General features: G+C 40.8%; 1 protein-coding gene across 3 annotated transcripts in view; it reads right to left on the reverse strand.

The window, feature by feature from the left end:
- Positions 1–15,718, reverse strand: part of pex5la (peroxisomal biogenesis factor 5-like a) — a 185,769-nt gene that overhangs the window by 19,604 nt on the left and 150,447 nt on the right. For all 3 annotated transcript variants that reach the window (XM_080185633.1, XM_080185632.1, XM_080185634.1), the window contains 4 exons: positions 14,265–14,360; positions 11,950–12,066; positions 10,369–10,512; positions 4,441–4,511 (listed from right to left, as the gene is read on the reverse strand). In XM_080185633.1, the coding sequence (XP_080041759.1) occupies positions 4,441–4,511; positions 10,369–10,512; positions 11,950–12,066; positions 14,265–14,360 (428 nt within the window). The remainder of the gene's footprint in view (positions 1–4,440; positions 4,512–10,368; positions 10,513–11,949; positions 12,067–14,264; positions 14,361–15,718) is intronic.

Genomic DNA, 15,718 nt, shown 5'->3' on the forward strand with positions numbered 1-15,718 from the left:
CTTGGAGGAAACCCATACAGACACAGGGAGAGCTTGCAAACTCCACACAGAGAGTCACCCAAGGCTAGAATTGAACCAGTGTCCCTGGCGCTTGAGGCAGCAGTGGTAACCACTGCACCACCATGCTGCCCAGCAATAGGCTGCTGCTTTTAGTGTTTCTCATGCATGCAACTATATGTGGCAGTTTCCTTAGTTTATAACCTCAGCAGCATTCTTATGGCAGAGCTCCCCACTCCTCCAGCCCTGACCCAGTTTCCCAGACCAATATTTATAACTTATGCATTGCAGGCTCCTGCCAGGTCCACTGCTGTTGCAGCATCTTGAGAAGAGGTAGCCAGAAACTCCAAGCGGCACAACTATGCCATACTGAGGGAGCTAGGTGTCCAGATCAACAGCTCCCTGAAGGTGGCAACTCAGGTGGACAAGACGACATATGGCACGCTGGCCCTCATTGGTCAGGGCACCGAGTATTGGAGTTGGAAAATCATGTTGTAGCTCGATAAGATTTTGGGTCGGTTACATTTGGAGTATTCTGAACAATTCTCTTCTCCACGCTACGGGAAGGATGTTGATACATTGGAAAGAGTGCAGGAGAGATTTACCAAGATGTTGCCATTGGAGGATATGGACAATGAACAAACTTGGATTATTTTCACTGGAGTGTCAGAGGAAGAGGGGAGGGGGGACCCGACAGGTGTTTACAATATTATGACAGGCTTGGATAGAGTAGATAGCCAGTCTTTTACCCAGGATTGAAAAGTCAATTACTCAGGGCATAGGTTGGAAGTGAAAGGGGAAAAAGTGTACAGAGATGTAAAGAACAAGTTTTTCACACAGAGAGTGGTGAATGTCTGGAATGCGCTGCCAGAGGAGGTGGTGGAAGCAGATTCTATAAGAATGTTCAAAATGCATCTGGATAGATAGGGAATAGAAGGATATGGACTATGTAGAGGCCAGAAAATATTAGATTACAGAGGCATCTGTGTTGACACAAACTTGGTGGGCCAAAAGGCCTGTTTCTGAGCTGTACTTTGCTTAGTTCTTTATGCCAAAGATCAGGGAATTGTTTCAAGCCGATTCAAGTTTATAACAGCATCAGAATGGAGACAGAGAAGGCCTTGGATAGACCCTCCTGGTTTATTAGGGAACATTAGCTGTTATAAAACCTATCACCATTTTTTGCATGTTGGACAAGGGAAAGCAGGCATAATACAAGATCTGGGATCAATGCCACCATCTACATGAGGTGGGTGTTGAAGAGGTAGCCCAGGACAGTATTGGCAGGGTAAGGAAATATTAGTCAGGACAGTTTCTCAGTGATAGAAATCAGTGCTGGTGTTATCCCATTTTGCTTGCAATCTCACCCTCCTTTAGGCACAATTACGGTGAAGAATCCCATCATTTCACATCACAAAGGCTGTTTAGTGACCACACTTATCAATGTTATTGAGGAATGATATACCTGTGACAGATGGATTAGTAACATCATGCTCAAATTGGTTACTCTCCCATGTTGGTTTATTCATCCCCTGAGTCACTTTCTAGACTGGATTTATGCCTTTCAATATTCAGGAGCCACACTTGATGTGGGCTTTGAAGTTCCCACTCACAGCTTATTTTGTCTCTTTGCTTCCCACTGTCTTTTCAAATGGTATACTACTTTGAGATGTTTTGAGAGTGTGTAATAGCTGATCAGAAATTGGGTTTGATCTGAAGCCTTGTGGTCTGGTACCGAGTTCAGGGTCACGTATACTCTGTGCTCCGACCTTTGAGTAGTGGACAGGGCACAGCTTGGGACAGTGATGACAGAACCTGGGGTGTTGACGAAAGGTTTGAGTTGGGGTTGTACGTTGCTTGATAGGGCAATGGGACAACCCTCCCAATTTGGGCATCAGTCCTTGAATCTTACTCAGGAAATCACCACATGAGAATTTGGGCTGGGATTGTAAACACGTTGATCTGATCTGATGAAGCCAGGTTTATTGTGGATAACATTTATCTGATATGATACTGCTCTATGGCTAATATTTTACAACTGAGTGGCGAATAAGGCCATTTAGAGTCAGCTATATATTGTAGGACTCAAATTACATCTCAGCCAGAGTGTTTAGAAGTGGGAGGTTCCCCATCCTGAAGGACATTTGGTGACTAGTCTGTAAAAGTTTCTGTGTTTGTTTGGGGGGGGGGGGGGGCGGGGCTGGTGGTGAAAGGGCAGCAAGACCCCCCTATGAGTGTGCAGGGATAACGCCCCAGAACCTCTGTGATAGAAGGTGCGGTGTGGGGAGAGGAAGAACAGTTCCACTTCAGTGCTAATAAGTCGCCTTTAAAAATGGCACCCCAATAGGTTTCATCCTACTAGAGTGTAAACCTTAGGGGGGTTCGAGATCGGGAGTGCAAACTGGGCTATGCAACTGGAGAGATACACAGTGATTTTCAGTCTGAGTTTGAGACTTTCAAAATATATGGTAAAACTCCACCCATTATATTTAAAGGCAACAGCTAGGGGGAAAAGACAGGAAATGAACAGCCAAAGCCACCCTCACTTTCTCACCTTTAAATACGCTTCTTTTTCCAACATAATAAAAATGGGCCTAAGCAACGTCACATGCATTCTCTTGCTACATTGAGAAAAGGATGAGAAATGAAGGCAAGTATTTGTCAAAGATCTTTAATGAAGGAGGGTTGTCTTGTTCGTTGCTACTTTGACCATGGGTGGAATTCTCCCATGATGGGGGCTGGAACGTTCCATGCTTCCAGCTGCAAACAGAGCAGGAAAATTCCCCCAATCTACCCCCCCCTCCAACCTCACTAATGATGAACCTGGGTTCAGATTCAGTAATGGGGCAGGCCTGGATGGAATGCAGTCTGCTGTCATGTTTGGGTGCCGTGTTGAAAAGGTGCCCAACATCACTGACCCGCAATTCAGAAAAGAAGATAGATCTCCTGGAACATTTGGACATTGGAAGATGGAACCCTTCAAGTAACATGATCTGGAAGGTCCACAAGTAGATGCTCCCCCCACCCACGTCAGTAGTGTTCCAGGGTTTGGGTTGCTGACAGCTTACATGTTGAACACTGGAGGCAGCCCCAGGCATTGTTCAGATGTCTCCCAATATCTGCGCACCACCTTGTTCTGAACATGTGTTACGCAAACAGGTTTACCCACTGGCATCGTGGAGAATCTAGCATAGGGTGGGAGGTCAGACCTTCATCTGCATCTCATTAACGAGATACAAATGAGATTCACGCTAATGTCTGGAGGATTTAATAACCCGCCACGGTGGGCACTAGCAGAAGATCCAGTTGTAAACTCATGCTGACGTGAAATCGATTTCTGAGCCTCCCACCATCACACATGCCAACTGGGGTTTTCAGAATTCTGCTCCTATTGATTTTCCTATGATTCATCAACAAGTTGATGGAGTGGGCAGATAGGTGACAGATGAAGTTCAATGCAGAGTAGTGTGTGGTGATGCATGACATGGACAGACACTGGAAAATAAAGGGTAAAATTCTTAGGAGTGCAACAGTATTGAGTGTATAAGTACATAAGTCATCGAAGGTGGCAGGACAGGTGGAGAGAGCAGTTAATAAAGCATATAGTAGTCTGGACTTTATTAATAAGGGCATAGAGTACAAGAACAAGGAGGTTATGCTGCTGAATTTGTACAAGACACTTGTTAGACTTCAGCTGGAGTACTGTGGACAGGTTTGGGCTCCACATTTAAGGAAGGATGTGAACATATTGTAGAGAATGCAGAAGAGGTTTACAACGATGGTTCCAGGGATGAGAAAGTTCAGTTATAAGGATAAAGGGGTTGGGACTGTTCTCCCTGGAGAGGGGGCGACTGGCGGGGGGTGGGATTTGATAGAGATGTTCAAAATTATGAAGGGTCTGGTCAAACTAGATTGGGAGAAACTGTTCCTGCTAGTAAAAGGATCAAGAAAGAGAGGGCATAGAATTAAAGTGATTTGCAAAAGAAATAAATGTGATATGAGAAAAAACTTTTTCATCCAGCAAGTGGTTTGGGTCTAGAACGTTTTGCCTGGAAATGTGGTGGAGGCAGGTTCAATTGAGGCATTCAAGAAGGTGTTATATGATCACTTGAATTGAAACTATGTGAAGAAGGCAGGGGGATGGCACAATGTCATGATGCTTCTTTGGAGAGCAGGTGCAGACATGATGGGCCAAATGGTCTCCTTTTGCATTATAACAATTCTGGATCCTGTGATTCATGCAGACAATCACATACATTCCTGTTCTTATAAATGTTCATACCAGATTTCTCACCATTTTTCATTATCTAAATTTTATATCACAAAAAATTAGCACTTTATTACATGGACCAAACTATATCCTACAGAAGAAGCAACATATTATAACTTCCACATGCTGATATAGAAAATAGTGTAGATGTTTTGTGCTTTATTAGAATTTACCTCTGGAGAGCGACAATTGCAGCCTGTTCATTTTCATTATCTGCTTGTGTGGTACCCAAGTATTGCCAAGCCTGTGCACATACCAATAATGCAAAAAAAGTAACAACAATAAGGATTATATTCACAAAAATACAATATAGCTTTAACATTTACATTAAAAGAATACAATCTTTAATAGATAAAATAAAGCTTCCTGTAAGGACTCCAACCCATTGTCCCAGTTTCTCCACCTTCATCTGTTCCAGAGATGCCAACGTTGAAAACTTCTGACATGTCTGCCTTTTCTCACTGTGGCCACTCAACCATGTCCAATCCATATCCTACACCTCTACCCTCACCTGTCCCCTCCCTCCCAGAACCATGATAGGGTCCCTCTTGTCCTCTTTTTTCACTCCACCAGTCACCACATTCGAAGGATCCTCCAGTATTTCAGACAAATCCAGCATGATGCCATCACAAAACATATCTCCCCCTCATCCACTCGTCCAATGCCCCCAATCCTTCATCCCCTTACCACAAAACCTTCCCATTGCAGTCGCAGATGATTCAACACCTGCCCTTTTATCTTCTCCCTCCTAACTTTCTGAGTCCCCAAACAGTCTTTTCAGGTGAAGCAGTGTTACACTAACAAATCCTTCAATTTGGTGTACTGTATTCACTGCTCCTAATGCAGTCCTCTCTATATTGAGGAGTCTCTGCACAAACTGGATGACCGCTTTGCAGAACACATTTGTTCAGTCTGCAAACATAACCCCAACCTTCCCATCATTTGCCATTTCAACTTAGCACCTTGTTCACTTGCCCACATGTCCATCCTTGGCCTGCTGCAATGCTCCACTGAAGAAACAACACCTCATTTTCCGATTAGGCATGTTACAACCTCCTGGACACAACACTGAGTTCACAAATTTAGACTGTGAACCTTCTCTTCCATCTTGACCCCTTTTTTGTTTTTTTTGTCCCAGCCAAAACACTTCCTCCTTTCTCCTCTCTCTTCAGGGGCACATTTCACCTGTTTTTTAGTTTTGCTTTGACTGAGCACTGGCCTTTGGTCTCCTATTGATATATCCTGCTATCTTACCTTTATACCACTATTAGCAACTTATTTAGTCCTTAATGCTACCATTAACACTCTCTTTATCTTGTGCCCATGACATATTTGTCAATCTCTCTTCAGCTCTGATGTATTCCTAACCTTCTATTCTGTTCCACCTTCTCCACCTCTTCTTCAGCATTATAATCCTAGAATTCTAACAGAGATGGCTGCAATGGTAGCAGATGTGTTCATAGTATCCCTACAGTGCAGAAGGAGGCTATTCAACCCACTGGGTCTGTGCTGATTCTCCGAAACAGCATCTTATCCACGCCCACCATCACAAACTCTGCCTCCCCCAACCACGAAGCCCATTACCCCACCACCCCCCCTATCCCCATAACCCCTGCCATTTTTCATGGCTAACCCACCTAACCTATAATCTTGGACACCAAGGAGCAACTCATCATGGCCACTTCACTAAACCTGCACATCTTTGGATTGTGGGAGGAAACTGGAACACCCAGAAGAAACCCATGTACACAGTCACCCAAGGCCAGAATTGAATCTGGGTCCCTGGCTCTGTAAGGCAGCAATGTCCATGTTGGCTATGGTTTTCACAATTCCCTAGATTATAAAATGGTCGCAGTAGATTGGAAGCTAGCAAATACAATAACGCTATTCATCAAAGTAGGAAGAGGAAACAGGGATCTACAGGCCAGTTAGCCTGGTGTCCATCATGGGGAAAGTGCTGAAATCTATTATTATGGAAGTTCTGACAAAGCATTTAGAAAAACACAGTATGATTAGAACAAGTCAACATAATTTAACCAAAGAGAAATTCAGATTGACAAATTTTTGAGGGTGTAACTTGTAGGGTGGATATAGGGAATAAGTTGATGTACTTAGATTTCTGAAAGGCATTCAGTAAGGTGCCATACAAAAGTTTATTATACAAGCGAAAAGCTCATGGAGAGGGGAATGATATGGATACAGGATTGGTGAATGGATAGGAATAGAGAGGGGGGATAAATAGGGCCTTTTTTTAAATTGGCAGGCTGTTCCAAGTGGAGTGCCATAAGGATTGGTGTTGGGACCTCAGATATTTACTATCTGTATGAATGTCTGAGACAAAGAGACAGAGGTATCTAGATTTGTTGATACAAAGCTTGGTGGGAAGCTGTGACGAGGACTTAGAGGCTAGAAAGCGTTTTAGGCAAGTTAAGTGAGTGGGCATCAAGGTGATAGTTAAGGTGCAATGAAGAAAAAATGTGAGCTTATGTACTTTGGTTAGAATAGAAAAACAGAATATTTTACGGTAGATAAATATTTGAAAGGAAAAAATTGCAGGGCTGGGGGAAAGAGAAGGGAAGTGTAACAAATGAGCTAGTTTTTTTTCAAAGAGCTGGCATTGGCTTGATAGGCTCAATAAATCCTTCTGTGTCTCTATGGATTGTTCCTGTGAAGTGCCTTGGAATATTTTACTTAAGTTAACACTACTATGTAAGTGCAAGATGTTGGATACAGATTAAGTCGGGATAACGAGATTCATACAAATGTAGATGGAAAATGGCCAATACTAATTCTCCACAGGACCAAAGTATTAAGGAGATATTACATATAATGAAATAAATTAAATGTTTCAGAAGCCAGAAATTTTAGAAGTTTTAAACTTAACTGAAGGGACCATGCAAATAGCATACATTTAAACAAATTAAACACTGTGACATTTGGCAGAGAACAGAGTTCTTTGGTGGGCCTTTAGACTGTGCACATTAATTTCACTGTTTTTTTATTCCATGGGGTGTTACAGTGCCTATCAGAGTGTGGATTGGAGACATAGTGCAAATTCTATAACTCACCCTTCCAGCAGGTCTAACCTATTACAAATTGGGTTATTGCCCAACATGCTACTGCTCTTTGCTGCAACACACAGCTTCAATAATGTACTAATTGAAAAGCAAAATAGTGCCGATACTGCAGATCTGAAATGAAACAGAAAAATCTCAGCAGGTTAAACAGCATCTGTTTCTCCCTCTCTACACAGGTGCTGTCTCACCTACCGAGATTTTTTTTTCCAGCATTTTCTGCTTTTATTCCAAGATGTTTTGTGCGGCTGCAGCAAAATTCAGCCCTTTTCACGTAGTGATTGGCATGTACTTTTAATGTAGTTAAAATGCATTAAAAATTGTCTGAAAAATCCCATGTACCTCCTGAATTTTCCAATTGATAATTTAAGTGTTTTTGATGGAAGTGAAATGAAAGGAAATATACAGAGAAGCAAGACAAACCAGCAGGTACTATATCAGTGCAATATTGAATACTGATTACTTTTTTACTATGCATGGGAAATACACAGACTTACTGGATTTGAGCCAATACATCTAGTGTAGGAGCCACTTCTGGTCTACAAAGCTTCACTTGCCAGAATTTTTATGTGTCAGTCTATTTGCATAGGCATTGGAAGTTTGCCAGCATAAGCTTATGTAAAAAGGAAATTATGTGGTGGATGCGAGGAAATTAGTTTTTAAAAAGCCAAGTTTAGCTGCTGATTGCAGCAATCGGCTGGGGCAGCAGCAGAGAAGATGGCATTTGGTTCAATAAGTACAACGTAAGAATCAGGAGCAGGAAGGAGGAGGCCATTTGGCCTCTCCAGCCTAATCTGCTACTTGATAAGATAATGGGAGATCTGATTGTGGCCTCAACTCCACTTTGCCATCTGCCCCCCACAATCTTCGAATCTTTTGCTGATTAACAATCTGTTTTGAACATATTCAATGATCAGCCTCCAATGGGGGTAGTGCGGCAACCAGTTTTAATGATCAGACCACGGCTGGTCAGGTAGCACATTCACCAGTCTCCTCTTTCTTCCTTTGGCATTCTTTATGCTACAAAATTAAGAGCCATGTAACTAAATGCCCACACTATTGTTTGGCTAAAAGGAGCATAATCAAGGGATCTTTAAGTGTATGTAGTTACCTCACCAAATTATAATTACTTGCACATACAATTCTCATACTTCTTTCACATTACCAGGATAACACCACCAATTACTTACATCAACTACCCTGTAACATAATCTAAAATTGCTACTCTTGCACACAATGTGGGATTTAGGGCGTCAAAGGAAGCATCCAAACAACAGGAGATACTCCCTACAAGGAGCATGCCATGCAATTGATGAGAAGGGACTCTACGCTTGTAATGGTAGATTTATGCTAGAATGCTGGCAGCAGGTTTGTGAAGGCAAACTATACAGTTGTAATAGTATTTTTGTGAAAATCCTTCTCCGTTTCCTTAATCCCAAGAGGGTTATGGTCACCCACTCTTAGTTTATACTATAAATTAAAAAAAAGAATGTGTTGGAAATACTCAACAGACCTACACCTTAATGTCTATAGCGGGAGAATGGTTTGAGAAACATATTAGCCATGACCGACTGTGGAGCAAACTTGGTGGGCTGAGTGGCCTATTCTCTAGCTATATTTAATGGTCTTATGGTATTATGGCCTGCTAGCCTCTGGAAAGGGCAAGACAGAGTCAATGTTTCAAGTCAAATGATTCTTTTTCAGAACTTAGCTTGTACCCTCCTTTTCTGCAAATTCACAATAACAGGAAGAAGACAATGAAGGAGAGACTGGACATTTTTCACATTGACTATAATATAGATATGAGGAGTATGATAAAGATGAGGAAGTTACTAAATAGCTCACCCTGGACCTTCATCAGCTCTGTGTTCTCCTCTTGCAATTCTCACTTCTATTATATGCTCTCATTCCTACGCATCATCTCAAGATAATTTCAACTCAAGGGAAATTAGATTATGTAAGTGGGGATACAGAATTTTGAGATTTGTGGAGCAGGAGGAATCTGGAGAAGTGAATTTTGACCACATTGAAATGAAAGAAAATCCCCAAAGTCCCAGAGGGGTATAGGCTGGTTTCCCCTTTGAGACAGAGCTGACTGGTGGTGATATAACCTAAGGACCATCACACCTCAGGTGAGGGGCAAGGTTGATAAAGCAGAACCTTTATGGGTAACCTCAGCTGGAACAGGAATTGAACTGTGTTGTGGGCATTGCTCTGCATCACCAACCAGCTGCCCAGCCAACTGAGCTAACTGACACCCTGACAAAATTCTCTCTTACCAGAGGACATTCACACACTGACAAGTCATATTTTTGGAGACATTGTCAGTTATGAAGTAATTAGCATTTATGTTTCTTTGGTCCAGAGGGATAACCCAGGACAAATCCAAAAAAGACACATACCTTGGGATGCTCAAGCATTTCCCAGTTGCAGATCTAGAATGTCATTAATGAAGGTGGAAAACTTTGTATTTATATTACTGGAAGTAAACACTTTGTTTTACTATGTTAACATCACAAATATGAATTGTTGTTAAAAGCCTACATCAGTTTCAAACTTCATGGTAGGTTCCAAATATTTGTGATAAAAAAGTATTGTAAACTGTTCTGTATCATTGGACATAGCCCCATTAATAGAATTTCAAAGGTCAGATTTTCATGCGAAAGTCCCTTCCAAATATTGCAGAAGTATAATTACTGTATTAGAATATAATCCATTTAACTTCTGCTCATAACAGTAAAGCAATATGGACTTTATTGAAAAACACCAGTTCTCCAACTACCACACCCCACATTGATATGGCACTTAATTGATAAATGCAATAGAATACATTGAACATTAAGAGTTAATAATAGGTTTATATATATTGGAAATCATGTTTGTGTATATCATAGCACTGAGAGCAATCAAAATGCATCTTGTATTTGTAAAACACATACACATCATACGTTATTTGAATTTCTACGATTATTGACATATTTTACTTTTTTTTAAACATATTATGATTGCTAAATATCATTAGCCTACCTCTGCATCGTAGGGGTCCTGTAAAATTGCTGATTCTAACAGTAGGACAGCATTGGGCAGATCTCCTTCTTTGTGCTTTTTTATTGCTTCCTCGAATGCATTGGGCCAGTCTTTGAAGGGATTGTCAGTGTGAAAATAATAACCCTGTAGCAAAGGTCAAGTGAAATTAATAACACCGTGCAATAATAGTTGTCAGAATTGTTTATCCAACCTTGAGAACTAAATTGTTCTGTTGACTGATAGCTTCATCGGCATTTTAATAATGTGATTTATTCACAATTACCTTGCTATTCATGATTATTGGGTTACAACAATTAAATTGCTTCATTCATAATTATCACAAGAATGATCCATTTAGCATTTGTTTACTCCTTCCAGCCCACATTAACCAGTTTTAACTGGTTAGTATTACAGTTACTGGGTAGCATCCCTACCCTTGAAAAAGACTCAAACTTGAAGTCCAATCCCAGGACTCAAACGTAACCAACCTGTGAATTAATCCTTCTTACACATGCCAATTGCAGGTAGTACATATAAACATATGAAGCAGGAGTAAGCTCCCGCATCCCTCATGCCTGCTTCACCATTCAATAAGATCGTGGCTGATTTGGTTGTGGCCTCGCCTGCACATTACCACCTACCCTCATTAACATTTCAACCCCTTGTTTATCAAGAATCTATCTACCCCTACCTTAAAGAATATTTAAGAGGCTCTCCAATTCCACTGCCCTTTGAGAAAGAGACTCAGTAACAGTGGGAGAGGTTCTTGATCAGTCACGTGATGACAAGAAAATTGGAGTGCGTACCATCACTATCCACAGCTCCAGACTACAACATGCATGTGAAAAGTGCATGTTGTCACAGCTCTTTGGATTCTCTGGGCAGAATTTTCCCATCCTGCCCATTGTAGCAGGCAGAACACATGCCATGCATAAGTCTGTTGACCTTGGGTGGGATTTTCTGGCCATGGGGGTGAGTATGGCTGGAAAATCCCACCCCTCAGTGAACTGTAACACATTATCATCGCTACAAGTACTTGTATCAAATCCACTACTTATTTCTTGGGCAATAACATAAAAATGCTGGAAAATCTCAGTAGTAAAACAGCACCTGTGAAGTGAGAATAGACCCAACATTTCAAGTCTAAATGACCCTTTGTCAGAGCTGACTGATGAAGGGTCATCTAGACTCAAAACATTGGCTCTGTTCTCTCTCCACAGATGCTGTCAGAGCTGCTGAGATTTTCCAGCATTTTTCTGTTTTTGTTTCAGATTCCAGCATCCGTAGTGTTTTGGTGTTTATCTATTTTTTGGGTTCTGTTTAATATGAGGCAGATGATGAGAATCCATCTTGGGTAAAGGATGGGGTAATAGTACATTAAGGGTTTGTGCCTTTTTCAGCTACATTTTCCTCATTTCTGTCCGGTACAGCAGATTAACTCATTATTGTACTGCACAAATTCATTGTCATTTCAGGTTGATTTTGAATAGACAAGAGAGTCAAATAACCAAGCATCTGATATTTGCAAACAATAGATAATGAAGCAACATATTTTTTGAAGGTTGTGTTATTAAAAATCACCTTCTCATGTGGGGAGATGGTTGTGTTTGTTGGTGGCTGCTCACTTCCTGCAATCCAATTCCTACGTGCCATTTCCTCCCATTCATCTTGCATTTTATCCCAGAATTCTGTGTCAGACTGTTAAAGGACAATAAAATACAAAAGCTAAAGTATTTCAGTTACAAGCTAATTTCAATTCAATAAACCGTGGAGAATACTTGGCGGCAATTCATTACGCACAGATGTCCAATTAAGCTGGTGTTTTCTGTAAGTCACAGCAGAATGAGACATTTGCTAGATGAGATTGAGTTTGATTGTGAATGCTTAAGAAGAAAATAGAAAGGATAAGCCTGCTTTACAAACTATGGTGTTCTAGAAGCTCCTTTTCAGGATAGGTTTCAAAGGTGTCCTTTGAGTGACAATGCAACCTTATGAGTGCTAGTTGCTTTTGATAATTATACATATTCCACTATCCATACTTATGGTAAAGTTAACATTTGAAGTTAATCATTCAGTTTTGTCAAATAGTGATCAAAATTGCCCTTTTCGGAAGCCTAAACAGCAGTATATATTTATGGTGTAATATGTCATCAATTGACTAACTCTAGGACTACTTAATTTCAATTATATCCACTGATGTCTACATATTAGTTCATGAGTTCATAATATTTTTGCATGGTTTTTAACATTGCAGGAGAAAATGATCATCTGATATGAAGAACCTAAGTAGTAAGAGCGGGAGTACATCATGCTGCCCATTGAGCCTGCTCTGCCATTCAGTATAATTACCACTAATTTTCTGCCTCAACTCCAACAGTCCACCCACTCCCCTGTGTGGTGCAACTAACCACACATGTCCTTTGATTGTAACAGTTGGGAAAATAATGAGGCGAGTCTGGATGTGCACTTTTACACCCCACATCCATGTTCTTTATTTCTCAAATCAAAAACCACAGGTTCAGCCAATCACTTGGTCAGGGGCTTTCAGGAGTACCAAAGTACAGTCTCCATTCCACTTCAGTGGAGCTAGCACTGCATGTAAGCTCGTGGAGATGGTCCAACTGAACAGCTAGGAAAGGGCTGAAGTGGCAGAGTAAGACTGGAAAGCAATGTGATAAGTGTGGCCAAAAATGCTGGCATAATTTCTGCGTGAAAGCAATGTCCTCTACTACTTGCCAGGCGGTTCTTGTTAAGCATGGAGGGTGTAATGATGGTGAATATACCTACATGCAGTTTGCCACACCAGACAAAGCAAGTCATTTTTAACAGATCATATTTTAGTGGCATTACATTGTATTTCCCAACTAGTTCTGTAATTTCCTCAGTAGCTATATGCAAGTGTAATTACTGTAGAAATGGAATATATTTGAATCAGAATTGGGGTATTTACAGAATTGTTTCTTAGGTTCTCATTTTGTTGACCTTTAAGTGCCTCAGTTTGCTTCATGTTATTACAGGTTCAGCACAAGTCATAGCCATCAAAAATTATAAGCGGAAAAGGCTTCTGAATATAATCACCCACACAAGGCAATGCTAGTCAAATATATGCAGCACTTCAAGCAGAATTTAGAAAATATGAAAAATGGAGCTAATTATTCACATGGTTTCAACTGAAAATGCCCAAGGATTCTTACCCACTCATTACAGTTGAACATATAAAAGGAAGCAATGCTACATTGTTTAGAAGCTTTTCAATCCACACATTCTGACATTTGCGTGATGGAGGAGAAGGTTAAGTCTCTGTATTGCAGGTCATCGTTAAGCTTGCAAAGAATAAGAAAGATGAAGTAAATCTGAATATGATATAGCTTAATATTCAATTCATAAAGTGACTGCATGACATCAAATCTGCTGCTAATAAAGAGAAGAGGAAGAGAAGAACGAGTAAGATAAGAATATCAGCTATTGCAAGGTTCTGGGTGGTTATATTCAGAAGCCTTTTCCGCTTCTAATCTGTGATGACTATAACTTGCTTTTAACCATAATCTCACACAGCAAAATGAAATCATGTAAAGATCAATGAAGGAGAACCTATGAAACAATTCTGTAAACTGGGTAGAGTTAATGTCAAACACTGCAATGAATCCTGATCTTGGAAGGAAGGAAATGCAGGATGTCACTTTCTGAGCCTTAAAAATAAAAGCTGAAGTAGAAATGAGGATATTATCTAATCAGAAATGTGGAAAAGACCATTGCATACTGAACGTATCTGATTTGCAGTTTTATAATCCATTCTGTGAAAAGGGGTATGTTATTTTTAATATACAAACCAGAAAGATTTTCCAGTCATGTTCTGTACTCTAAATCAGGGCAAAATGGTGAAAACATTTAGAGACCTCAACTGCTGCCTTTGCTCTTTCAAACTCTTCCTCTGTTGAGTGGTTTCGGGTCAGTAATGCACTTCCCCAGCGCTGTTCTTTGGTCATCCGAGTCTGGAAAGAAAGAGAAACACATAGCTTATATTACAATGGAAATGACTCCACTAAAAGGACTCATGAAAATCCTTATCTCTAAATTGCCCCTATTTAGAAGGCCTGTTGTTTTGTCAGATGGAATTCAATGAAATGACAAGTTTTATGCATTGGAAAAAAATTGCCAGACACACTGGTATCACACTGGCAAGAGATAGAGATCTAGAAGAAACATTAGACTCAATACTGGTCATGCAGAGTCATTGCAGACCAGTCAACAAAGCAAATGGAATGCATAACTAAACTACTAACTTAGTCAATTATACAACAGATTTTCCTTTCCTTTGTTCTTTGGAGGGACAGAGCACTGGTCCAATATGTATAATGTCAGCCCTGCCATACAATCTGGGATTAATGGTTGATGCCCTGACCAAGAAGTGCTCAGCCTGCATCTGAGTAAGCATATGCTCAAAATTAGTGCGAAGGAAAGGTGGAAGGAAGAATACCGAGACTGTCTGTGAGGGGGTCCTGAGAGACTTGGAAAATGCAAAATGGCATTTTATACCAAGTGCAATCTTGGAGACTCGCTACAATTCAGCAATAAGATACAGATTCCATTCAGCGGGAGGATAATTGCCAATCTCTTAATCCTGCAGTTTCACTCCTGTTTCGTTTCAAGTCCAGGGGTTGTTTTGTGCCAGGAAGGAGATTTGAGAAAGCTCCTATCTCAGCAATGCAACACACCTTTGGGACACTGCAGCGTGAGGAAACCGCACACTAATAAAGCATTAGGTTACACTGAAGGTGTACTTCTTCAGATTGTTCAGCACTTTGAATACTGCATTCAGTTTTGGCCCTGACAACAACATGGAAAATATCCAAATAATGAAAGCGGTGCAAAGGCTAATCCCTTGTGCCAGAGGACACTTACACAAAAAAAAACAGAAAATGTGGATTATTTAGCATTCAATGGGAGGGAACAAAAATTGACCTTATGCAGATATATAGTTTAATTTTAAGTTTATATATTACTGTCACAGGTAGGCTTACATGAACACTGCAATGAAGTTACTGTGAAATTCTCCTAGTTGCCACACTCTGGCATCTGTTTAGGTACACGGAGGGAGAATTTAGCGCGGTCAATGTGCCTAGCCAGCATATCTTTCGGACTGTGGGAGGAAAGCCACACAGCCATGGGGAGAACGAGCAGACTCCTCACAGACAGTGACCCAAGCTGGAATCGCACCTGGGTCCCTGGCACTATGAGGCAGCAGTGTTAACCACTGTGCTGGGTGATTTTTCCCAGATACTATAAACCCAAAAGAGATTCCAAGGTGGCTATGGTCTTAAGCTGCAATAATTATTCAGTAAAAAGTCTG

This window comes from Carcharhinus amblyrhynchos, chromosome 3 (genome assembly GCF_965287045.1).
Source record: "Carcharhinus amblyrhynchos chromosome 3, sCarAmb.v2.hapA, whole genome shotgun sequence".
NCBI classification, from domain to species: Eukaryota; Metazoa; Chordata; class Chondrichthyes; order Carcharhiniformes; family Carcharhinidae; genus Carcharhinus; species Carcharhinus amblyrhynchos.